Source organism: Zootoca vivipara, chromosome 14 (genome assembly GCF_965207765.1).
Source record: "Zootoca vivipara chromosome 14, rZooViv2.hap1.1, whole genome shotgun sequence".
Taxonomy (NCBI): Eukaryota; Metazoa; Chordata; class Lepidosauria; order Squamata; family Lacertidae; genus Zootoca; species Zootoca vivipara.
This window is the reverse complement of record NC_142597.1, coordinates 39,883,212-39,909,223: the sequence shown is the minus strand read 5'-3', so window position 1 is coordinate 39,909,223 and position 26,012 is coordinate 39,883,212. Positions and strand designations below refer to the sequence as shown.

General features: G+C 47.1%; 1 protein-coding gene across 1 annotated transcript in view; it reads left to right on the top strand.

Moving 5' to 3' along the window:
* Positions 1 to 26,012, top strand: part of AATF (apoptosis antagonizing transcription factor) — a 72,828-nt gene that overhangs the window by 27,592 nt on the left and 19,224 nt on the right. Inside the window, exons 5-10 of the mRNA XM_035139229.3 lie at positions 6,727 to 6,841; positions 8,318 to 8,525; positions 9,393 to 9,557; positions 10,324 to 10,407; positions 21,953 to 22,020; positions 24,310 to 24,390. Coding sequence (XP_034995120.2) covers positions 6,727 to 6,841; positions 8,318 to 8,525; positions 9,393 to 9,557; positions 10,324 to 10,407; positions 21,953 to 22,020; positions 24,310 to 24,390 — 721 coding nt within the window. The remainder of the gene's footprint in view (positions 1 to 6,726; positions 6,842 to 8,317; positions 8,526 to 9,392; positions 9,558 to 10,323; positions 10,408 to 21,952; positions 22,021 to 24,309; positions 24,391 to 26,012) is intronic.

Sequence of the window (26,012 nt, the reverse complement as noted above, 5' to 3'; positions counted from 1 at the left end):
CTGAAGGCAGCCCTGTTTAGGGAGGCTTTTAATGTTTAATAGATTATTTTATTTCATTTTTTTGTTGGAAGCCGCCCAGAGTGGCTGGGAAAACCCAGCCAGATGGGCGGGGTATAAATAATAAATTATTATTATTATTTATTTCCATGTGAGCTTAACTTGTGCTTTTGTAAGCTTGTAGGGAAGACAGATGCCTACAAAAAAAAAGTTTGAGGCCAACCAACAGAAGTCTGGTGGCCAAACAAAAAAAAACAAAAAAAAAATATTATTATTATTATATATGTGGTTGGTTGTTTCTGCAACGACTTTGGATTCCTAAAAAAAGCTGCTCAACTTTGGTCAAACCAAAGGGTAGATCACTGCCAGTTTTTTTTATAGTGGGAGTGGATCGCAGTCTCTTGGAAGTTGGACATGCATAAAAATATAAAATCCTGGCAGCCTCATTCCCTGCATTGCCTAGGAATTCTGGGAAGCAAAAGGTCAGTGAAGTTTTGAGATCCGTGGTTCAAATCAGCACTGTTTGGAATGCTTCCATCAGCCATCTTCATTCAGAATGGTTTCTAGCTGTGTATCTAAACATAGATGAAAGCCTGCTATTTGATCTCAGGAACCATCATGCTCAATCTGGTTATAATATTTTAAGAGGTGTCCAAATTCATTGCACACAAACAGCTTTCCAAAATTGTTGTTGTTTAGTCGTTTAGTCGTGTCCGACTCTTCGTGACCCCATGGACCATAGCACGCCAGGCACTCCTGTCTTGCACTGCCTCCCGCAGTTTGGTCAAACTCATGTTCGTAGCTTCGAGAACACTGTCCAACCATCTTGTCCTCTGTCGTCCCCTTCTCCTAGTGCCCTCCATCTTTCCCAACATCAGGGTCTTTTCCAAGGATTCTTCTCTTCTCATGAGGTGGCCAAAGTATTGGAGCCTCAGCTTCACGATCTGTCCTTCCAGGGAGCACTCAGGGCTGATTTCCTTAAGAATGGATAGGTTTGATCTTCTAGCAGTCCATGGGACTCTCAAGAGTCTCCTCCAGCACCATAATTCAAAAGCATCAATTCTTCGGCGATCAGCCTTCTTTATGGTCCAGCTCTCACTTCCATACATCACTACTGGGAAAACCATAGCTTTAACTATACGGACCTTTGTCGGCAAGGTGATGTCTCTGCTTTTTAAGATGCTGTCTAGGTCTGTCATTGCTTTTCTCCCAAGAAGCAGGCGTCTTTTAATTTCGTGACTGCTGTCACCATCTGCAGTGATCAAGGAGCCCAAGAAAGTAAAATCTTTCACTGCCTCCATTTCTTCCCCTTCTATTTGCCAGGAGGTGATGGGACCGGTGGCCATGATCTTGGTTTTTTTGATGTTGAGCTTCAGACCATATTTTGCACTCTCCTCTTTCACCCTCATTAAAAGGTTCTTTAATTCCTCCTCGCTTTCTGCCATCAAGGTTGTGTCATCTGCATATCTGAGGTTGTTGATATTTCTTCCGGCAATCTTAATTCCGGCTTGGGATTCATCTAGTCCAGCCTTTCGCATGATGAATTCTGCATATAAGTTAAATAAGCAGGGAGACAATATACAACCTTGTCGTACTCCTTTCCCAATTTTGAACCAATCAGTTGTTCCATATCCAGTTCTAACTGTAGCTTCTTGTCCCACATATATATTGTCCAAAATATATAGCAGTTAACAGTAAGATTATTGATTCATAGCTGCCAAGTTTTCCCTTTTCTCGCGAGGAAGCCTATTCAGCATAAGGGAAAATCCCTTAAAATAAGGGATAACTTGGCAGCTATGTTGATTGAAGGTCAGAAAGTTAAAAACAAGTTAGCCTAACCCTCTTTGAAATATAGTCAGCAGTTAAACAATATACACCAGGCATGTCCAACAGGTAGATCATGATCTACTAATAGATCACTGGACATCTGTGGTAGATCACTGGCTCCCCCCAAAGAAGCTCAGCAACCTCGGCTCCCTAAAAAAAGCTCTACATCTTTGCCCTGAAGCTCCCAAAACAGGGCTTTCCTTCCTAAAAAAAGCTCAACTTTGACCTGAACCCCCTAAAACATGGATGGCTTTCCTTCCTAAAAAAAAGCTCAACAACCTCGACCTGAACCCCCCAAAAGGGGGTAGATCACTGCCAGTTTTTAACTCTGTGAGTAGATCGCAGTCTCTTGGAAGTTGGCCACCCCTGATATACACTATAAAATAAAATTACAGATTAAAAATTATAGTTATATTCAGCTATGTATTTCTCACAGTTGACCCGATGAAATGAACCAAGGTTCATTGGGTCTACTCTGAGTAGGACTCTTGTTGACCACTACCCATAGATCAGGCATGCCCAAACTTCGTCCCTCCAGATGTTTTGGACTACAATTCCCATCATCCCTGACCACTGGGCCTGTTAGCTAGGGATCATGGGAGTTGTAGGCCAAAACATCTGGAGGGCCGCGGTTTGGGGATGCCTGCCATAGATTGTATTCAATCTTAGTCAAGCTCAGAGTAGACCCACTGAAATTAATGTGCTTGTCTATCATAGGTCTATTAATTTAAGTGGGTCAGCACTGAGTAGAACTTAGTTTAATACATCCCTGTGCATCTAGGTATAGTCATGTCCATACATTTCAATGGGTCTCCTCTGAGTTGTACTAACATTGGACGCAGTAAGTGACCAAATAGAGACTTCAAATCTATTTAAGTGTGTTATTGTTATTATTCTTAGTAAGCTAAACTGGGGCTAAATGATTTGACCCCCCCCTCCCTTTTCGTCGGTTGCTTAATAAGCTTATAGCACAGTCTTGTACTTGCTTACTCAAGAGTTGAGTCAGAAAGTTTTACATGGGAGCATTTTCCCAGTCACAACGCAAGCCTCACCAGGGACAGATCCACTCATTTAAAGCACACCCAACACATTTAAAACCCACAATTCCTCTCCCAACACACATTTAAAACTCACAATTCCTCTTCAAAGAATCATGGGAGCCAGAGATATAATTCCCATCACCCTTAATGAACCACAATTACCAGGATTCTGGGTGGGTGGGTGGGTGGGGGCGGTAAATGTGCTTTAAATGTAAGGTACGTGCTCCAGAGGTAAGCCCTCTTCAATAGGACTTATTCCCAGGTAAGCAGAATTAAAGTTATGGCCTCGTTTACTTCTTTTTGGGTGTATGTGAAGGGGTGCTTGTTTTATTCTCTCTCTCACTCACTCACACACACACACACACACTTTTTTATTTCAGTTTTGTTAAAAAATTTTTTTATCCAAGCAAACAGTTTGTGTGGGATGGCAGATTCTCCTCAACCTGTATTTATTTCTTTTGCACCTCTGTTCCCCCCCCTCTCTTTCTCTCTGAGCCTTTTCAGACAGTGTCTCTCAGACCCAAATATAATAACCTCTGTTGCCGTCTCTTTTGCATATGTTGAGTGTCAGCTGCAGCGGGTGTGACCCCCTTTCCACCACCCCCTCCCCGGGCTCCTCTCCTCTCTCCCCGCTGTCATATATCTTGCGGTGCTCCTCGCCATTCAGGAATAAACATGTGTAATGTGCTTGATGGTGAAAATAATTCCCCACCTTATCTTTGCTTTGTTCTCTTGCCTGCCTGCCACTTGTCACACAGGGTGATACGATGGCTCCTTTTGTGCTTCCTCCCTTGCCGCCGCGCAAGCCCACATTTGCTATAAATGGGTTTGGTTGGGGGCCCACCCCTGTTTTTTAACAAGATGGCAAGCTGAAGGTGGGGGGTGGCTGGGTGAGTGAGAAAAGAGGCGCTTTTCTCCCTCTCCCCAGTCCAAAAATACGGGCTTACAAGCAACCTTGTGGATTTTAAGCAGGGGTCAGCAAACTTTTTCAGCAGGGGGCTGGTCCACTGTCCCTCAGACCTAGTAGGGAGCTGGAATATATTTTTTGGGGGAAAATGAACAAATTCCTATGCCGCACAAATAATCCAGAGATGCATTTTAAATAAAAGCACACATTCTACTCATGTAAAAACACGCTGATTCCAGGACCATCCGTGGGCCAGATTTAGAAGGCGATTGGGCCTGAACCGGCCCCCGGGCCTTAGTTTGCCTACCCATGATTTTAAGCATTAAGAAAAACCAAACAGCCAGCCCTGCACAAAATATATATGTAATTTTAGGGGATATGTGTCCCTACTTGACCCTTAAGGCAGGCACAGGGTGCCCTTTTTGCCCCAAAGTATGCATTCCATCATGGGCAATGTTCTGGGGGCCACATCAAGACTCTGTGATTGGCAGGTGTGGTCTTTTTGGTGTCAACCACCACTGTGTATTGCATGGTTGGCGCTGACCCGCAGCAGAGCCTTCTTGGTATTGGTTTCACCTGCTTGAGGAATGCCCTCCCTCGCGACATGCATCTCTCTCTCATTATTGACTTTTCTGTGGAATTCAAAAGGCATTCTGGTTCTCCCAGCCATTGGATGACTGAGAGATCCATGTTTCCGGCAACCCTGAAATCCTTGTTATGAGACTTTGATCATCCATTTAAGCAGCTTTTATAGGGTTTCTAGTGATCTAGTTTTAGTTATGGTTTTGCCACCCTGAGCTCCTTTGGAAAGAAGAACAATCTTCTATATAAATAAAAATGTAAATGTCCGCTTGTACAAAATCTTAAATCTCTGAAAGTTCTTGCTTTGAAATTTTGACACAACGTTGCATTCAAATACGTGCATGTTTCTATCTACCTATATGATATAGATGTCACACCTGTGACAGGTAAAAACATGTTTTTTTAAAAAAAACCAGTGCCATCTGTTGGACGTCAAAGCAACACCCGCTATATTAAATATTTTACTCCCAGGATGCCTTGGGGCGCAGGGTGTCGTCCTTCTGGCGCGAGTGCGCAGAGGTTGCTGGGAGCGGGTGGCAAGCGGCTCCTTCTGGGAGGGTGGGGGCCGGATCCTGCCCCTTCGCCACCGCTGCCTCACCTCTCCCCGCCGCCCTCGCCGTGTCTGCCTTGGAGAAGCAGCTGCAGCTGGGCCGTCTGCCCCTTCACCCGCCAGGACCCGCCGGGGGAAGCGGCCAGGCCCTCCCCAATATGTGCATGGGGTATGCAAGGTGGGGAGAGAGAGGGGTCAGGGTGGCGGGTGATGTCATGCGGGAGGAAGATGATGTCACGCGGCGGGGGGACCAGAGAGAGGGGTGTCGTGCCGTCATGCGCCTGCCCTGGGAAACGGCGCTGACTGAGCCACAGAAACGCGTGGCCGGGTATAGCTAGTAGGCTATAAAATAATGATAGTGACCAGACACGCAACAATCTCCATCTAGCCAAGCACGAGGTAGTCTATCTCAGTTCAAGGATGCTTTTCCCAGCCAGGTAAAATCACCAGAGGAGGGTTTGAAGCCAGGCAGTGAGGGATGCGACTTTAGCAGGTTCCCCAGGCCTGAATCAAGGAGCCTTCAGGGCCAGGTTGGTTCCATCCTCCAAAGCCTGAGGTTCTTCAACCCTGCATTAAGGCAAGTTGAGAGGAGCTGTACCTTAGTGGCTGATTGCCCCCTTTGGAAGCCCCCAACATCTCTGGCTTTAAAGGCTCCTGCAGGAGGTGATAGGATACACTTGCCTTTCCCTGAAGCCCTGGAGAGCTGCTGCTGGTCTGAGTAGGCAGTATTGGACTAGATCAGTGTTTCCCAAGGTTGGGTCTCCCGCTGTTTCTGGACTACAATTTCCACCATCCCTGACCACTGGTCCTGCTAGCTAGGCATGATGGGAGTTGTAGTCAAAAAAAATAACAGCAGCTGGAGACCCAAGTTTGGTAAACCCTGGACTAGATGGGCAGGTAGACGGAGCTGGTTCAAGGCAGCTTCCTATATTCCCACTCCCTCCCCGCTAAGAGCAGTGGTGGGGAACCAATGGCCCTTGTAGGTGTAGTCAAACTCCAGTTCCCACCATCCTCCAGTGGCCAGGGATGATGGGAGTTGTAGTTCAGCAGAAGGTGATGGTCCTTCAGTTCTGCACCCCTTCCCTAGGGCTCTCTTTCTCACCTTCCCTTTGTTGGGAGTGCAACAGAAGGGATCATTTCATTTGCAACTTAAGAGTTACCGGTAATTCTGATCTCCCAAGGCGGGTGGGAGGGGCAGAGGTGTTGCTTAGCAACTAGCCAGAGTGACATGATCTTCCTGGAGGTAACACATGCTCTGCTTGGGTGTTTAGGTTGAGGCAGGTTTAGTTGCACCTAACTCTTCTCTTAAAAAGGCAGGCCCCTGAAAGGCAAAAATCTCTCTGTTTATTTCTCCTTGAACGGTGCACTGTTCTTGTTTGGTTTTGCTCCGTGAAGCGTTAACCGAGATTTCTTTCCTCTCTGGGCTCCCTCTGTGTTATTCAAGCGACTTTGCGAGCACCCTTTGCATGTCTTAATTCTTTACCACTTTCACCGTTCCGGATTCTGCAGAAAACACTTTTGCAACCAGAGTGCAAAGATGTGCAAATTTATTCCCATTGTTTGTTGTGTTTTCTTCCCGGACGAAGAACTTAAAAGTGCAATGGCAAATAGCATGGTCTTCCTGCTGCCACCGGAGAAGTCACATTGGGGGGGTGAGGGGGTGGACGTGTCAAAACTGCTGCTGCCCCACCTGCTGCCTGCAAGGTCCTCGATTATTCTCTCTCTCCACCCCTACCCCCCCCCCCCGTCTCCTGTCTTTGAAGCTTTCCTAGTAGTGACTCTTTGGTAGTGACATTAAATGCCATTTCCATTTTGTTCCGCAGATTACAAAGCCCTCAAGGCTTTGCTGAGGACCTTGGTGGATCTGCAGGACGAGCTTTTGCACCAATACTCGGGCACGAGGCATCTGGTCGACGGAGAGCAAGGGAAAGAGGAGAGGTAAATGCAAAAACGATGGTAGTTCTGTCGGCTTCAGGGATGAGGCTGGGGAAGCTTTTCCTTCTGGCTGGAAAGGAAAAAGGCCCATAGCTTAGTGCAGGGGTCCCCAAACTTACCTGGCTTCGGGCCGGTGCCGATCGCGTGGCGGGCAGGGGAGTGCACGCCCATGCGCATGCGCACACACTCTTACAGGCGCGGTGGTGTGCTTCCGGGTTGGGAAAAACCGCCAAAAATCGTTTGTGCGCATGCACATGGGCCTCCCCCCGACACGGAAGTGCACCGGAAATAACGTTTGCGCAAACGTCATTTCCGGTGCACTTCCGGGTCAGGGGAGGCCCATGTGCATGCACACAAACGATTTCCGGCGCTTTGTTTTTACCCGGAAGCGCGCCGGTAAGAGCGGGTGGTGACAGTGGGCGGCGGGGGTCGTCGCGGGCCGGATAAAAGAGGCCTTCGGGCCGTATGCTGACCGCGGGCCTTAGTCTGGGGACCCCTGGCTTAGTGGGTAGAGAATCTGCCTTGCGTGCAGCAGGTCCCAGGTTCAATCCCCGGCCTCTCCAGTTAGGGCTAGGAAAGACCCCTGTCTTATACCTTGGGAGTTGCTGCTGGCCAGTGTAGAAAGTACTGAGGTAGATGGACCAGTGGTTTGCCTTGTTATAGACCAGCTTCCTTTTTTTGCATTCTGCCCCACCCTGCCCCTATGCATCTCTCCACCCAGGCATGCAAGAGGCATTATGATCTCCTCAGTTCAAGAGCACATTCCAAATGCTGTAACTTTTCTTCCTTTATGGGAGTAGATGTTGAAGGAGGGGAAAAAAGGAGATTTGCCAAGTAATCCTCAGGGGGAGAACCCAGCAGTTAGGGACTCGCCCAGAACTGTCATAAGGGAGAGGTTTTGGGGCTCTGAGAGCACTCGTGAGTTGGCTGCTCCCACCTGGGGAAGATTTTGGAATGAGGGTGCTGTGTTACTACTGGACCAAGTTCAAAGTGCTAATATAGGTATATTAACAGGTTGGGACCAGCTTCCTTGCAGGATTGCTTTACCCCATATGTGCCGGTTCACCTCCTTAGGTCTGTAGAACTGGCATGGCTATGGGTCCCACATAGTAATGGTTCCACACTGGTGAGAATTCAACTTTTTGCTGTAGCATCATGTACACTCCCTGCCTGTTGACATTAGGCAAGCGTCTTTGCTGTTTCCGGTGCCTGCTTAAAACATTTCTGTTTAAGCAAGCCCATCCAGATGTGTAGATGTCATATGTATTTTATCCCTCTTAGCCAATGTTGCTTTTGATCACCTTCTGGATCTGTCTAAATACTTGTTTTTTAACCGATAATTTCAATGTTTTATATTTGCTATAAGCCACTTAGAGGTCATCCTGTCCCCCCCAAATCATACAGTGGTATATTGCTAAATAAATAAATGCATTGAGTTACAACCTTCTTCATCTTGCTTTTTTTTTTTTAAAAAAAAAGCAACGAAGAGATCCCAAGTAGTGATGATGACGATGACCAAGCTGAGATGGAAGACAAGGAGAGGAAGAGGCCACCCAAACGGAAGCTGGGAATGGACGATTACCCAGAGTTCGCGGCCAAGCGGTTTGCCGACTTCCGGGCCTATCGGAACAGCACGTTGCAGAAGTGGCATGATAGGACCAAGCTGGCTTCTGGGAAGCTGGGGAAGGCAAGAGTCGCTCCTCTCTTTTGGGGGGGTGGGCACAGGTCATAGGTCACATGTGGCTTGTGGCTTCCTTGCAGTTGTAAGATCCTGTTGTCAGGGAAAGCTGCATCTTGTGCAGATCCCCACTTTGAAAACTTAAAAGGGGAAGAAAAAGCTACATAATCAGGAGCGTGCGTGTAAAAATGCATTGTGAACTGCCCTGAGCTCTATAGATGAAAGGCGGTATACAAATTCAACGCATACATACATACATAATAGCACCTGCATCAAGAAATAGAAAATAGTAACAACAACAACAACAACAACAACAACAACAACAACAACAACAACAACAACAACAAACAACAACTTATAAGTTGCCACTCTGGGCGACTCCCAACAGAATATAAAAAACATGATAAAACATCAAACATTAAAAACTTCCCTAAACAGGGCTGCCTTCAGATGTCTTCTAAAAGTCAGATGGTTGTTTATTTGCTTGACATCTGATGGGAGGCTGTTCCACAGGGCGGGCGCCACTACCGAGAAGGCCCTCTGTCTGGTTCCCTGTAACCTCACTTCTCGCAGGGAGGGAACTGCCAGAAGGCCCTCAGAGCTGGACCTCAGTGTCCGGGCTGAACGATGGGGGGTGGAGACGCTCCTTCAGATGTCTCTGGGGAAATCCTTGGCTGACAATTTAGGAAGGAGGGTTAACAAATTGGAGGGAACTGAAAATGCTCTCTGGTCCAGCCATCTATTGGAGAAGGATAACTGAAATTGAGTGTTAAAGCCTCACTCACATAGGAAATCTACTGGCACAGAAAGATTGGGGCAGGGGAACGGAAGATGGCTTTCCCTGCATTTGTCTGACCTTGGTTAATGTCTCTCCAGGGTTTTGGTGCCTTTGAGCGTTCCATCTTGACCCAGATCGATCACATCTTGATGGACCGAGAGAGGTTGCTCCAGCGGACGAGGACCAAGCGGTCAGCCTACAGGGTGCTGGGGAAGTTGCAGCCAGCCCCTGAGCCGTTGCCAGCGACTTTGCCAGGACAGGCGGTAAGATGGAAATTTGGGCGGGTGGGCTGGGGGGGGTGGAGTGAGAAAGGAAACAGATTGGCTGCTGCAGTTTGAGAGCAAGGCGCCTTTCTTGTTTTGAGAAGATCGCTGGAAGAAGGCAGGCCGAGAAGGAATTTTGTAATGCAGTGGAGTGAAAAGATTGTAAGGTTTGCAAGCGAAGCTAGCAAAAGGTATTTGACTTGCCATAGGCTATATTCCCTGAGCTCCTTTGGGTTCCTCTTTTGGATGCGGAATAAATTTAATAAATGAGTAAGCTGCGGTTCGGGGATTTTAAGCACCAAAGTGACGATGGGTATTTCCACAGTTTCTTCGATTTCTGTTTGGGACCCTGTCATAACCTGCCACTGGGGAACCCCCACTGCGACATTTGGTGAGGCAATGGCTCCAAGGAGTAGGGGAGAGAGAACAGGCTTGGGGGCAGCTAGGTCCTTGTCCCCTGAACCAGAGATGGGGATCCTGTGGCCCTCCAGATTTTGTTGAGAAGACTCCCAACTCCCATCAGCCCCAGCCAGTGTGGCCAGTGGTTGGAGATGATGGGAGTTGTATTCCAGCAACACCTGGAGGGACTGCAGGTTCCTAAACCCAAATCATTAAGCCCCTTTGAGTTTATGTTATAAAGTCAAGCGGGATATGTCGCCGTGGCTTCTCAGCAGCTCAGTCGTCACAGGGGCCCACTGAGAAAGCAGCCTCTTGAGCCCAGATTCAAGCCCAGAGTGTCCTCATGATTTTTCTCTTGCCTTACTAGGAGGCCCTTCCACCAACAACATCCAACGCACACCTCAAAGACCTGGACGAGGAGATCTTTGACGACGATGACTTCTACCATCAGGTGGGGGCCTTGTGGCAGTGGGTGGAAACTTTTAAGCCGAGCGGAAAAAGTTGCAAGCACCTGCCCCCGTGTGTCTTTCTTTGCCCAGATGTGCTCCGCTTTTCATGCTTGTAAATGAACAGCTATCTCGGGCCCACCACCCATTGAGAGATAGCACCGTTCCCTTTTCCACGGGGAGTTCCTTTGTAAAAGGAATTGGGGGGGCGGACGACTTTTGTAGCTGCATTCCATTGTGCGCAGCCTTCGGCAGAACGCATAACCCATGGTGGCATAAGTGGGTGTGCCCAGACACACTGCTCTCCTTTGAGGCAAGCAAGCGGCATTATCGCTAGAGTAGGGCGAAAAAAGCAGGGCCAGCGAGCAGCGGGACCTGAGCAAAGTTTCTGTGCTTGAGGGTCCCCACTCCTGTTTTACATGCTATCAATGACACACAGGCACCACAGCCCCAGCAACAAAGTTCTCAATTTCACAGCTTGTAGCCATATAATATAGGATAGCACCAACAGTTCTTTTTTCTTTTTTTGAAAGGCATCTCTTTAAGACCTTATTTAAATGATGATGATGATGAACCAGGCTTTTTCAGGGGTAGCTTTGTTGGATGTTGTTCCCCTTTGGCTTTACAGATGGACTTAATCTGTTCTTACAGTTGTAAATTTGTATTTTTGTGTCTCCTTTCTTTTTATTGGTACACTGCCAGGATGTTTTTCAAATGGTGGGTGGTTTATAAATCCTTTAAATAAATCGTGTAGCATATGTGCAGACAGAGAGAGGAGGGAGGAAAAGAAAGAGAGAGATGAACATAGTAGGATGGACACAGAGAAGGGCAGGCAGAATTCTCTTTCCGCAATAGGGCTTTTCAGCTATGCAAGTACTATGGGAGATTTAGGGGCCCTCTGGAACAGCGCTGGGGTGGGACAGGAAATTGGGAGTATTTGGCAGGGGTACTTTGCCCCCTCCTCAGTTAATCGGGGTGCCAGGGTTAATCTAAATTAAGACTTAAAACGCATAGAGGTCTTGGAAGGGAGCACCTGACTTTCAAGCAAATGGAGCTGCCAGGCTCTGCTTTGTGTGTGGTTGGCCATTTCCCGAAGTGCGAGGGGTGTGGAGGAAGGAGCCTCGACTTCCAACAGAGCACATCAATGGCGGGTGTGGAAATGATGAGTGTGCAAATGGTGGATGAGTCTATACAAAAGGAGGGAGGAACTGCCTTTGGCCATGACTTACATATCACACATTCGTCGCTTTGACGTGCTGCTGTTAGGCTGCACCTGCTTGAACAGAGAGCAAGAGGGAGAGGCGGGGGGGAGGACGACGTTTTCCAGGTGCTGCCAACATCTGGCAGCTCAGCAGGGGCTGGTCCTGACTCCTGGCTACCCTACTGTCTCTAAATACGGTCCTTGGGAAGCGTGGGGGCTTCAATCACTTCCTTGGATTTGGCAGTGGGCTGCGAGGGCTTATCCGTGCCTCGTACATCACGCTCGAGACATCTGCTCAGCTGAGAAATACACCTTCGTTTCTCTTTTCTTCTTCTTTTGCTTCTTTTTGCTTCACACCCACCCACAACCGTCAGCTTCTCTCTCTCCCTTCCAGTCCCCAATATGCTTCTTGGGGGAGATGATCTGTTAAAAGATTACCACTTCATTGTGCCCCAAGTAATTGTGGGAATGCTAGGCCACCTTGACAGGCTCTGTGTAGCCGTACCTGTTCCACTGACCTGGCTCATTTTCCTCCTGCTCAGTAGGATTTGGCAAAGAAATTGGACCTGGAGCCTTTTTCAACGACAAGCCTGAGAGGCGAGTCGGGGAGCGGATGCACGTGTTTTCTGCCAGCCTCCCACTTAAAAGTGGCTTCATAAAGGACCTTCCTTTTTATTTGTTAGGCGTGTGAGCCAGAGCTTGGAAGCTGCTTTGGGGGAGCGAGGGGTTGGATTGGAAGAGCACAAGTCGATCAAAATTGACCCAAGACTAGGTGCTGAATGCCTGGGTCTGCTACTCCCCACATGATCCTATATGGACTAGATGAGCATCATCAGAGCCCCTTCTCTGCATGCTTCCTCCTCTGAAGGGAGGGGTGGAGAGGCAAAAAGGGGCTTTTTTCAGTTGTGGCTCTCTGATTGCAGAGTGCTCTCATCAGAGAAGTACCCCATCACGGTCAGCTTTTAGCCTCTCGAGGAAATGAAGAGAGCTCATTTGGATCGGGCCAGTGGCCCATCTAGTCCAGCAGTAGCCAACCAGATGTCCAAATGAGAAGTTCCAAAGCAGGACCTGAGTGCAACTACAGCTCTCTCTACCTGCGATTCCCAGCAATTGGTACGAACAAGTATCGCGCGAAGGAGAAGCACAGCTGTCATGGCTAGTAGCCACTGATAGCCCTCTCCTCCATGAATTTGTCTATGATCGTATTTTAAAGCCATTCAACTTGGTGGCCGTCACTGCCTCTTGTGGCAGCGAGTTCCGTAGTTCAACTATGCGCTCTGTGTGGTGAAGGGAATTCTTCCTTTCTGGCCCGAATCTTCTAACATTCAGCTTCATTGGATGTCCACAAGTTCTAATGTTAGGAGAGAGGGTGGACATTATTTTAGTTCTCCACTTTCTTCGTGGTAGTGTGCTCCTGAATTCCAGGCATCACATGCAGGGAGAATGCCCTTGTGCTTCTGCTCACCTGGGGCATATGGTTGGCCGCTGTGAGAACAGGATTGCAGAACTAGACGGCCTCTTCTTGAGTCCTTAATTACTGGATCTTTTAACTGCTTAAGCACTTCCAGCTCTGATTTTGCAGGCACATGTTGGGTATGACTTTAAACAAGGCAACTTCAGTGCGCACTCTCTCTTTCTCACACACACACACACATGAGATTTCTGATAATGCCATGCAGACAAGTAATTACAAAATCCAGCAAACTATTACAAGTCAATAATGGTGAAAAATGGAGAGAGGAAGTGGGCTTTTTTTCCTTCTTCCATCCTGACAAGTTGGTTTACCTTAATTAAACTGGTGAGCGATTAATATGGACAGTTGATCTTGTGGCTCTCATTAGATGCATTTAGAGGTTGGTTGTTGTTTTTTTGCGAAAATAGGAGCTGCCTGCAACTATTCCATAGGTTAATGGCAATACAATAATCTTATCATAGGCATGTGTCTCTGGAATGGCTGAGTAGGTGGTTAATAGGACGTTTTTAAAGCTTGGTCTGGGGGCTCCTCTTAATGGGTTACGAAGAAGAGGGCATGTCCTTTTTTCTGTTGCTTTTCACAGTTACGCAGTTTTCCCCAGCGGCATTCTTTATATTTAATTTTTGGTGGGTCGTTGCTGAGCTGGTGGTAGATGTAATTAATGCCTAACCTTCAGCAGCTCTGGATCGGTGTTGGTATATTCATGGTGAAGCTGACATTTAGAAGCTAAGAAGAGCTGTGCTGGATCAGGCCAATGGATCCTGTCCTCACAGTGGCCAGTGAGATGCCTGTGGGAAACTCAAATGCTGGACTTGAGCGCAGCAGCCCTCTCCCCTCCTGCAGTTTCCAGCAACTGGTATTCAGAAGCGTATTGCCTCTGGCAGGAATGTAGCCACCATGGATAGTAATGGGAAGCACGAAAGCAGGACCTGAGCCCAGCAGCACCCTGTCCACCTGCAGTTCTCAGCTCCCAGTCAGCTACTGTGGAGGTAGAACACAGGCGTGCTGTTGAGTAATGGTTAGTAATGTTAATTTGCAACCTTCCTGTTGCAGAACTGATAGCTTTCTGTGACTCTCCACAGGTGGATTTAGACATGCGCTTGCGAGGTCTAATTCTCAGTGTTTGTTTTCGCCCATAACCAGGTTTAGAGGGGCACTTTCGCCTTTCTGACTGTTGGCTGCTGATAGCTTGTTGCCCCAAAACAGTAGGATACTTTTCCAGTGTGTAGCCAACCTGGACCCTGCGATCCTCATCAGAGGTCCTTCTTTGTGTGCTTCCTCCGCAAGAGGTCTGGAGGTTGGCAATACGAAACTGGGCCTTTTCTGTGGTGGCTCCCTGCTTGCGGAATACTCTCCCCAGTAAGCCTCGCCTGGTGCCTTTGTTACATATCTTTAGGTGCCAGGTAGAAAAAGAAACATTCCTCATCTCCCAGACCTTCGGCTAATTAAATCTATGACCTTTAAGACTGTGGTTTGGGGGGGGGTATTATTTTTGCTTATTATGGTATGCATTTTTGTGTGGTTTTTTTAATGTGTAACCTGCCCTGTGATCCTTGGATGAAGCGCGGTATAGAAATCTAAACAACAGCAGCAATAATGAACTCTGTACACGAACATTGGGAGAGTTCTGCTGGATCAGGCCAAAGGCCCATCTAGTCTAGCATCCTTTCATCGCAGCAGCCAACCAGATATCCATGGGAGAGCTGCAAGAAGGCTCTGAGTGCAAGAGCAGTCTCTCCACTTGTTTCCCCCAACAACTGGCATACAATAGCATTACCGCCTCCCAACAGTGGAGGCAAAACAATACCATCTTGGCTTTGTAGCCCTTGACCCTCCCTGAATCCGCCTAACCTACCGTGTTGGTGGCGGCCGTCATTGCATCTTGTAAATGGACGAAGAGAAAGAGGGAGATGGAGGATGAATGAGGGCATTAGAAAAGGCATGCCTGGATCAAACCAAGGGCCTATCTAATCAGCCCAAATTAACAAACGAAGTGCCTTTGGAAAGGGGCCTCCCCCAAAGTTCCCCCAGCTACTGGTACTCTTATGCATAGCTAGGTTATGCAGAGCTAGGAAGGGCTGGTCCCCTGTTTCAATTCTGTGCCATTTCATATATGCTCACTCATATGATCTTAAAAAACAAAATGAAAAATTGCACCCACCTGACTTGCCACTAAAACAGGCATTTTTGTGCACCACCTGCCCTCACTGTGCATGCTTTCCAGTGCATATTAGACACACTTTCGTGTACGTTTTTAAAAACCACATCACAGACATTCATATATTTGAATGCTTTTCAGGACATTTGCCCCCTGTGTGCATTTCCCTACATCGCAAAATTGTGAGACATGTGTAGTAACTCGCCCGTGGTGCAAAGGGAACGTTAGCATCGCTTGAACTCTGTTTTCTTTAGGCCCTACCTGGCTCTGCCTGCCACTGGGACGTGGCCCTTGGAACCTTGCCCAGAAGGGAATGTGGTCCCTGGGCTGAGAAAGACTTCCTGCCGCTGACCTTGGCAAGTTTCAGCCTTCCGAGGCAGGCTATAAGGGGGGACAGTATTAGGAGATTTGCATCAGTGGAAGTCGTTCGGTGCCAGTTTGATTGAGAGAACTCGCCAGCCACAGTTTTATTCCAGTTCCTCAACCACCACCATTTCCTTCCCCTCTGCCTCAATCTTCACACATCGGGGGCTTAGTGCTGATAGTGTGATTTACTTGCGTTTCCTACTTAATAATTAGACACTGGGAGACTCCATCTGTCACTCCTAATGGAATACGTGGGGGTCTGACTAGAGTTTTTCTGTTTTGACTAATAAATTCTAACTGGGATTGCTGAACCTAATGAAATATTACAACTTCAGGAACGGAGAGTGGTGTTCTTTTTCTTTCTCATTCCTCCCCCCCCTCCATTCTTTTTCTTCTTCTTCTTCCTCCTCCTCTTCTTCTTCTTCTTCTTCTTCTTCTTCTTCTTCTTCTTCTTCTTCTTCTTCTTCTTCTTCTTCTTCTTCTTCTTCTAAGACCCTGTAGTGGAATCTTTTTTTAAAAAAAAATATTTTGCTGCTTCCTTCAGTAAATTGGTTTATCATTCATCTTCTTACTCTGAAGCCTTGGCTCTGCTCTGGAACCTGGTGCAGTCTGTGTGTGCGTTTGTGCTGGCTGCAAGGCCATAGGACAAAATAGCAGAAAAACAAATCAATTAAAACACACACACACACACAAAACCAATACAGTCATACCTCAGTTTAAGTACGCTTCGGTTTGAGTACTTTCAGTTTAAGTACTCCCCGGTCCCGCCTGGAACGGATTAATCCACTTTCCATTACTTTCAATGGTAAAGTTCGCTTCAGGTTAAGTACAGACTTCCGGAACCAATTGTGTACTTAAACCGAGGTACCACTGTAATAGCAGAGGCACCTATGCAGAGCCAACCAGACTTTTTCCATTGGGTAGTGTCCCTTCCCTGTCTGTGTCTTAAGTTTCCCTTAAAAAAGAAAAGAAAAGAATTTCCATTGTTAACATGACTTCAGTGGGTGGGAGAAAGGATAGCTCAGTTGGTAGAGCATATGAGACTCTTAAATCTCAGGGTCATGGATTCAAATCCCATGTTGGGCAAAAAGATTCCTGCCAGCAACCCAGTGAGGTAGATTAGGCTGAGAGGGAGAGAGACATTCGCTGTCCCAAGGTCACCCAGCGAACTTCATGGCCAAGTGGGGATTCGGACTCTGAATTCCCAAGTCCTGCTCCAACACTAAACCCTACAGCACACTGCACACACACACAAACACAGAAACTAGCTAGGTCAGAGATGGGAGACCCCTCTCCTGATTGCTGAATTGATGCTTTTGAATTATGGAGGAGACCCTTGGGAGTCCCATGGACTGCAAGAAGATCAAACCTATCCATTCTGAAGGAAATCAGCCCTGAGTGCTCACTGGAAGGACAGATCGTGAAGCTGAGGCTCCAATACTTTGGCCACCTCATGAGAAGAGAAGACACCCTGGAAAAGACCCTGATGTTGGGAAAGATAGAGGGCACAAGGAGAAGGGGACGTCAGAGGACGAGATGCTTGGACAGTGTTCTCGAAGCTACCAACATGAGTTTGACCAAACTGCGGGAGGCAGTGGAAGACAGGAGTGCCTGGTGTGCTCTGGTCCATGGGGTCATGAAGAGTCGGACACGACTAAACAACAACAATGGATGGGGAACCTCAGGCACTGGCCTCTGGGCCTCTTTCTCCAAAGTGTGCCAGGAGTTCTTGATACAAAGAGTGTGGTGGATGCTCAGAGCAGAAGCCCAGGGCATGAGTGTTTGTGCTAGAAAAAGAGACCTATTGATTTCGTCGGTGGAAGTGTGGTGTTTGTGTAGGACTGCAGACTAAGTTTATCTAACTTGGGCGGCTTTCTAACCCCCAACCCCCATGCAGAATTTGCCCCCTTTTCTTCCCCTACCTGGCCCCAAAGGCAGTTGTCTACACAGCCCCCCATGCTCATGTGACAGATCCACCAAGCGAACTTGCCCAGAAGGAACAATTTGCCGTGAAGGTAAATACGCTTTGCTGCAGAGTATTCAAGCTTTCTTTTCCCCCTCTCCCTTTCCAAAAATAAGATCAACCATACCAGCCGGCGCTGTAGGAGAAGAAGCAAGGCATCTAATAAGTATCTCCTTCGTTTTGCTCCACTCCAGACTCTTTGCTCCCGTGATATTGACTGGGCAAAAGGAGCAGCCCATTTTCTCCCCGAGCCCCAGAGGGCAACTGTTTACAGAGCGGTGCCGCGGTTAACACGGGTTTTAACGTGTCGCCCGTCTGCGTAAGGCTGGATTTGGATCTTGTACTTAGCTGCCAGGAGTGACTGTGATGAAGTGGGAGAGATAAACTGATAGATTGTGTGCCAGGAAGATGTTGGGGAATCAATCAGATAAACAGGGCAAAGAGAGAGAGAGAGGGAGGGAGGGAGCTTGCTGGGTTTATTCTCTCTGCTCCCTCCCCTGCGGGAACAAAGCAGCGGCCTCTCTGCCCCTTAACGGCTCTGAATGTAATTGCTGCAGTAATAAGAATTTAAAGGGTGTGTGTGTAAGCAAATGGAAAAAGCATCGCAGGGGGCTTTTTAATTGCCTTTATGTTTTTTAATAGAAGAGTTGTTGAGGAGGGAAGGAGAGATTTAAATAAATATATACACACATCCTTTAGGTGTCTATCTGTTAAGGGCAGCAGGCCAGGTTGGGTGAAACCTTTCTGGGATCCGTCTCTGTGTGTGTTTGTGTGTATTTGTGCATATGTGTGTTTGTGTGGTGGGGAAGCCAAGAGTAAGCCACTTGGGACCTTCTGTATGCAAAAACCGCAAGCGAGTTGCATTTTCAAAGGAAGGATTTGAACCCTCCTTAAAATATGCGGGCCATAGCTACTCTATTCCGAACTTTAAAATGGAAAGCGTAATGCTGGTGGTCAACAAAAGAGGTTTAAAGACTGTCTCAAGGCAAATCTAAAAAATGTAGTTTAAACAACTGGGAAATACTGGTCTGCGAGTGCTCCAGTTGGAGAACAGCCTTTACCAAAGGTGTCATGGGCTTTGAAGACACTTGAACTCAGGACGCAAGGGAGAAATGTGCTAAGAGGAAGGCACGCTTGGAAAATCCACACTCTGATCAACTCCTGCCCGGAAACCAATGTCCACACTGTGGAAGGATGTGTGGTTCCAGAATTGGTCTCCACAGTCACAGACTCATTGTTAAAACCGTGTTTATGGAAGACAATCTTACTTGGCTACGAGTGATTGCCAAAGAAGAAGAAGTGAGTAGAGCATCGGCTTTGCATGAGTGCAACTGTGTCGTATAACTTAAGGAGGACTAGAAGTTTGCAGTGCCTGTTTTAAAGTGAAATCGGGGGTTCCCAGGAATCTCACAAAACGTGTTACGTTTTCAACTGTGTTGCTGCCTTTTGTTATCGAGCCAGAAGTGGAACATAGCCATGCATCGAACATTATCTTGAGCATTAACGCATCCCACTTCTGGTTTGCATTGAAATCCAAAACAGCCCCAAACCCACTTGTTTGGGCTTAAAAGATCGTTAGCTCGCCTGTTCCCCCCGTCCCCCGTCCCCCCGTGTAGAGATGGATGCCTTTATCCACCTTTTCTTTCCCTGTGTTTTCTGCCTGACCTTTTAAAGATTCTCTGCTGATATAGATGGGGTGGATTAAACTAATCATAAAATGATGAAGGGAAGCCTGCAACGCTCATTGATTTCGTCTGAAATTAACTGTAGTACAATAAGTCTTCCTAATGGCATTCTGTGTTGCGCTCCAAAGCGAGTTCCAGCTTCCTCCTATTCTCAACCCCCACCCCACCCTCCACAATTTATCTTGCCCCAAAGGGACCCCTCCCCAGCATTCTTGATGAAGAAACTATTGCAACGCCATCTACTCCCTTTCCAAAACAGAAGGCGGCTTACAATAATACGTCAGAGCCAGTGTAAAGCCCCCCCCCCCTGATTACCAGGATTTAAGACAGGCCTGGGGGCAGGGCAAGTGTGGCCCTCTGGGCTTCTCTATCTAGCCCTCTGAACTTCTTGAAACACATCCCACTGACCCGGCTTTGCAACCTCCTTGAGCAGCGGCCAGCAAACTTTTTCAGCAGGGGGCTGGTCCAATGTCCCTCAGACCTTGTGGGGGGCCGGACTATATTTTTTTGGGGGGGGAAATGAACGAATTCCTATGTCCCACAAATAACCCAGAGATGCATTTAAAATAAAAGGGCACATTCTACTCATGTAAAAACACGTGGGCCGGATTTAGAAGGCGATTGGGCCGGATCCAGCCCCCGGGCCTTAGTTTGCCTACCCATGCCCTTGAGTGTTTTTGCCTGGCTGTAAAGTGTCTGTGCGTTCTGATAGTGCCTCTTGCTCTTGCCTAGATGGAGGACACAATGATAAAGGCATCCTGAGCAAGTTTGCAGATGACACCAAATTGGGAGGGGTGGCTAATACCCCCGAGGACAGGATCACACTTCAAAATGACTTTAACAAATTAGACAACTGGGCCAAAGCAAACAAGATGAATTTTAACAAGGAGAAATGTAAAGTACTACACTTGGGCAACAAAAATGAAAGGCACAAATACAGGATGGGTGACACCTGGCTTGAGAGCAGTACATGTGAAAAGGTTCTAGGAGTCTTGGTAGACCACAAACTTGACATGAGTCAACAGTGTAATGCAGCAGCTAAAAAAGCCAATGCCATTCTGGGCTGCATCAATAGGAGTATAGCATCTAGATCAGGCATCCCCAAACTTTGGCCCTCCAGATGTTTTGGACTATAATTCCCATCATCCCTGACCACTGGTCCTGTTAGCTAGGGATCATTGGAGTTGTAGGCCAAAACATCTGGAGGGCCGCAGTTTGGGGGTGCCTGATCTAGATCAAGGGAAGTAATAGTACCACTGTATTCCGCTCTGGTCAGACCTCACCTGGAATACTGTGTCCAGTTCTGGGCACCACAGTTCAAGAAGGATATTGACAAGCTGGAACGTGTCCAGAGGAGGGCAACCAAAATGGTCAAAGGCCTGGAAACAATGCCTTATGAGGAACGGCTTAGGGAGCTGGGTATGTTTAGCCTGGAGAAGAGAAGGTTAAGGGGTGATATGATAGCCATGTTCAAATATATAAAAGGATGTCATATAGAAGAGGGTGAAAGGTTGTTTTCTGCTGCTCCAGAGAAGCGGACTCGGAACAATGGATTCAAGCTACAAGAAAGAAGCTTTTACCTAAACATTAGGAAGAACTTCCTGACAGTAAGAGCTGTTTGACAGTGGAATTTGCTGCCAAGGATTGTGGTGGAGTCTCCTTCTTTGGAGGTCTTTAAGCGGAGGCTTGACAGGCATATGTCAAGAATGCTTTGATGGTGTTTCCTGCTTGCCGGGGGTTGGACTGGATGGCCCTTGTGGTCTCTTTCAACTCTTATTATTCTATTATTCTAATGTCTGTAACCTGCTGTGCAAAGGTAAAAATTTAGGTTTGTTGCCCCAGCCACTTCCGCCTCTGGTCCCAACCAACACCTTACACGTGGCCCTCGGAAGGTTGTCTAGAAGGGAATGTGGCCCTTACCGCTGGAATTTTTTTTCCCCCATTGTGTGCTTTCAGTAGTCTCAAAGCTTTTGCTGAGTAAGGGAGCTTTTCAAAGAAGGAAATACAAATGGCAGAGGCCAGGGGTGGAGCACCTGCTTTCAATGCAGAATGTCCCGGGTTCAATCCCCAACATCCCTTGGAAGGACTGCGACAGTAGTCTTTGTCTGAAACCCTGGAGAAATCTTGCCAGCCAGGGTTGGTTATATACTGAGCCATTGGTAACCATGGCCTGACTCTGCATTATTCTGGTTAAAAAACCTCTTTGAGGTTTAATTCAAAGCTACTTTATGCGATATAGATTTGAGGAAATAAAGAAGCCGATGGCGTACTACTGCTGGCATGGGAGGGGAGGGTGAAATTCATGGTTCTGGTTCTCATTCCTTGAGTTCAGAAGCTGGGTAAGATCCGTTGGGAGTTTCGGCGAATTCATTCCAGCGGTGTGCAGAAAGAAATGATCTGGCAAGGCTGCTGGTTGAAGGGACAAGGGACGCTTGATATTTATGGTTCATGGCCAGCAAAGCCATTCTAAGTATAGGAGCCAAGATGTTAACACTGGCCTGCTAACTTATATGGAGTGAGCCTGGGGAAGAAGCAGGAAGGAAGTAAAGCCTAGGCGAGAAGGAACAGCAGTCTGGCTTTCTTTTCTGTCGCCCACCTTCCCCCCCAACAAGGTGGTTGTCCAAACCCAGTCTGAGAATTTCACAATCTTGTATTGCTCTTTTCAAAAAAACAAAACATGGCTTCCTCTTTCTTCATTTTCAGCTCCTCAGGGAACTTATTGAACGCAAAACCAGCTCCTTGGACCCCAACGACCAGGTGGCAATGGGCAGGTAAGTGGCCTGTTTAAATTGTGAGTACTTTTGTCAGAGGTCCTTCTTCTGGCTACCCCTGCCTTGAAACATTGCACGAAGGGCAACACACTGCTGGCTTGTGCAGGGTAGTGCAATGAATACTCAAGTCTTGAGTTTGAATTGTAATCTTTGCAAAAAGGCAAGGGGATAGGTGGGATGTGATTTGTGTTTATCACACCACGTTTGTGTGTGCCAAAGATATTTGGAGGAGACTGAATTGGAGGGAAGGGGGTGGACAGGAGGCAGGGAATGAAAATTCTTCCTGCTAGTTAACGCACATTTTTATTTTTAAGCTAGAAGCTGGCATTGCCTTCACCTGATTTACTTGTCGGGGAGCCCGGCATCGCAGGGTGGGGTGGGGTGGAATCTCAAAATCCAATTACCACAATCTTAATATAATCTTAATTACCGCAATCTATTTTATTGTAAAGTCAGATAAATGTACAATGTAATCACCACTTAAGTGCGGGAGGTTTTTTGGGCTGCCTCCTGTTTAAATGATAGCAGAGCCTTGTTTCCATAATATTCCAGGCATACCACCAAATAAACAAAAACAAAACACCACCAGGCAATATTTTAACAAGGATGAAAACCGTTTCACCGATGCGCCTGAGCTTTTTTCTTTTTTTATACGCATCAAACAGCTTATGGGCAGTGATTTGTATGCAACTGACTCCAGCTCAGTTTTTAGTTGTGTGTGTGTGTGTGTGTGTGTGTGTGTGTGTGTGTGTGTGTGTGTATGTGCATCCATCCTGGATATATGTGGCTGTGTACATACTATACCTTTTAAAGCACATTCAGAGCACTGTCACACTGCCCCCAAATCCTGGGAACTGTAGTCCCCCCCCCACAGAATTATAATTCCCAGCACCCTTAACAAACTACAGTTCCCAGGATTCTTTGAGAGAGGAAATGTATTTTGAACGTGCTTTAAGGGTATGGTGTGTTCGCAGCCAGAGGTTCTTTCCTAACTCTCGTTATTGTGGTTTTTTCCTTCTCTTTTTAATGTTTTTCCAAATTTTAGCTGGTGGCTGTTTTCCAAATGTGTAACATTCATTAACCAGATTTATAAATATTGCTGTGTGTGGTGATGGGATGTGTGTGTGTGTGTTTTCACTTTTTAACAAAGCCTTTTTTTCTAAGCACCGAAGTGGAGATAGAAACAAGGGTTTGCCCCTTAGCTCTACATTCAACTCTGGGGATACAGAAAATGGGCTCTTAGGCAGCTTTAAGGCAATCGTATTTTTAGCTGCACTGCAGTTCTGGCCTTCCTGCAGAGCCAATAGCTGCCAAGTCTCCCGTTTTCCCCAGGGAAACCCCTTTTTTACTTACCTTTTCCCGGTGGTCCCCCGTATCGCTTCGTCTCCCGTTTTTCTCCGTTATTTTCTCCTGCCGGCGGCCATTTTTTTCCTTTCCGATTTGCCCTTCTATGGGCACCAAAAATGGCCACCGCCAGCTCCAAAAGTCGCATCTACGCATGTCCGGAAGTGCATAGACGTGACTTCCGGTGTTGGCGGCGGCCATTTTGGGTGCCCATAGATGGGCGGAGTGACACCGGAAGTTGCGTCGGCGGACTTCCTGACATGTGTACAAGCGACTTTCGAAGCCGGCAGCGGCCATTTTGGGTGCCCATAGAAGGGCAAAGCGACACCGGAAGTTACATCGACACAACTTCCGGTGTCAAATGGCTGCCGGTCCCGGATTCTGCAGTCCGGAACTTGGAAGGTAAGGCAGAGCCTCTGCTGCTAATATAAGCAGTGCAAGTCCTTCCTGTTCCCTCAGCTTGTTCCCTCAGCTGTCAGTACCTTTGGGTACCTCCTATGATGGTCTCTGGAAATATCCCTTCAAAAGTCCTCCATCCATGAGAGGCTGTTTGCTTCTTCCTGCTCAGTTCCTGTTTGCACTGGCTCAGCGTCTCTGGCAATCAACCACATGCCCAAATTTTACTGGGTGCCAGGGTTCAAATAAGCCTAGTGGAAGCTGATATGGGTGCCTTTCTCCCTGGGAGCTGATAGTTTTAGATTATTATTTAAATTTATCACCCGCCCTACATGCCAGGGTGGTTCACAGGACTAATACACAATATGGAGAACAGATTAAAGCAACTTACAATCAGAAAAGCTTAAGTGGCTCCTAGAAATGTACATCAGCCCAAGGGGGGGGGGAGTGCATCTTCAGCATTCGCCAAAAAGCTGTGCGATGATGTCCCCACCCTCTTTCAAGGAACCATAACAATTCCTGCAGTTTCTCTCCCCCCCCCTCCCTTAGGCAATGGCTGGCTATCCAGAAACTGCGGAGCAAAATCCGGAAGAAAGTGGACAAAAAGGCCAGCAAAGGAAGGAAAATTCGGTGAGTAAATTAGGCTGGCTTGTCTTCACTTGCCGGATCGCCTTGCACCATACATGCCCGTTTGACTGTTTCGGTCAGCCAAACTGGCACTGGTGCATAATGCTTGTTCCACACTTGTAAGAAATCAGTCTTTTAGAGTGGCTTGACTTTGGAAACTCCTTGCCTGTTGACATGAGGAAGATGCCTTCCCAGTACTATTTTTGGTGTCTGCCAAAAAAGCATTTTTGTTTAGGTAAGCCTGTCCAGGCATGTAGAAGCTGTCCTGTGCTTTAATCTGCTTTTAGCTTATTGTTGATTTCATTTTTGGGGGGTATGTTTTAAATACTTGCTTTTAACTTTTATATATATATATATATATATATATATATATATATATATATATATATATTGATAACTTTATTCTTTTGTAAACTGCTTTGAGGTTTTATTACAATCAACCGGTATATACCATATTTTTCCGTCTATAAGACGGCCCCATGGTGAACTCCAAATTAAGAAAACACCCCTCAGCAGTACTCGTGTATAAGACGAGCCCCAAACCTATTTTTTTGGTTAACACCCCCCCCCCTAGTCTTATACATGGAAAAATACGGTAAATATTGTGAAATAAAAACAAACAAACTTCGGTCTAAGGTGCTTGGCCAGTTGTAGCTCACCCTCCCATCCCACTCTGTGCAACCTGACTGCCTTCTTAGCTTTGAGTTTTATTTATTTGTTCCTTCTTATATCGATAGGCAGAGGCTATCAAAGTAGTATACAGTAAAGGAAAAAAAGGAATGGGATAAAATTGCGTTCATCATCAGAGGCGATGCAGAGGGTGGCAGCACAAGAACAGGGCCTTCTCAGTGGTGGTTCCCCATTTGGGGAATGCTCTGCCAAGGGAAGTTTGCCTGGCGCCATCATTGTTTGATCTGTCGCTGCTAGACTAAAATTCACGCCCCTGAGACTCTGAGCAGGAAGATGAGTGTGCATGGCTACAAGGCAAGTGTGCATGGTTGTGTTGCATGTGTGTACTCAGGTGGCCCACAATAGTTTCTCATGTTCCTAAATGTTTAAGCCAGGACCCCAAGCATTACAGGCTAATAATACCAACACTTTTGTTTTTAATCGAGCTTGGAAATGAATACTTAGCCAGTCCAACTATTGGAGCAATGCGTCCAGATCAGTTGTGGTTGGACTCGAACTCCTTGCATCCCTGACCGTTGGCCATGTTGGGGGGCTGATGGGAGCTGCAGTCCAGCAACACCTGGGGGGCTTCTCTGGGGCCAGCTACCACCGATTCACCTTTTTTTATCCCGAGTTGTGCGTCAGAATAAATTTGAAGTAGATGTTTCTCTTTTGATGCACTGAAGCCAGAAAACCTACTGTACTGCCTTCCCTGCTGGTGTGGTTTGGTTTTGGGGGTTGGAGGTAGGGGAGAGATGGACAACGCCAAGCACCCCTTTCTCTTGTGTGCCTGTGTGACCAAAACAATAAATCCCGTGCTTAGATGGGCACTTGATAGCAAGTCAGCCGAGTGGGGCTGGGTCAGGCCTGGCATAGCAATTTTTAAGATAGATGTCATGAGATAATTTATGAAAAGAGGGTAGAGCTGCTTTGTTGGGCCTAAAAGCCTGTAATTA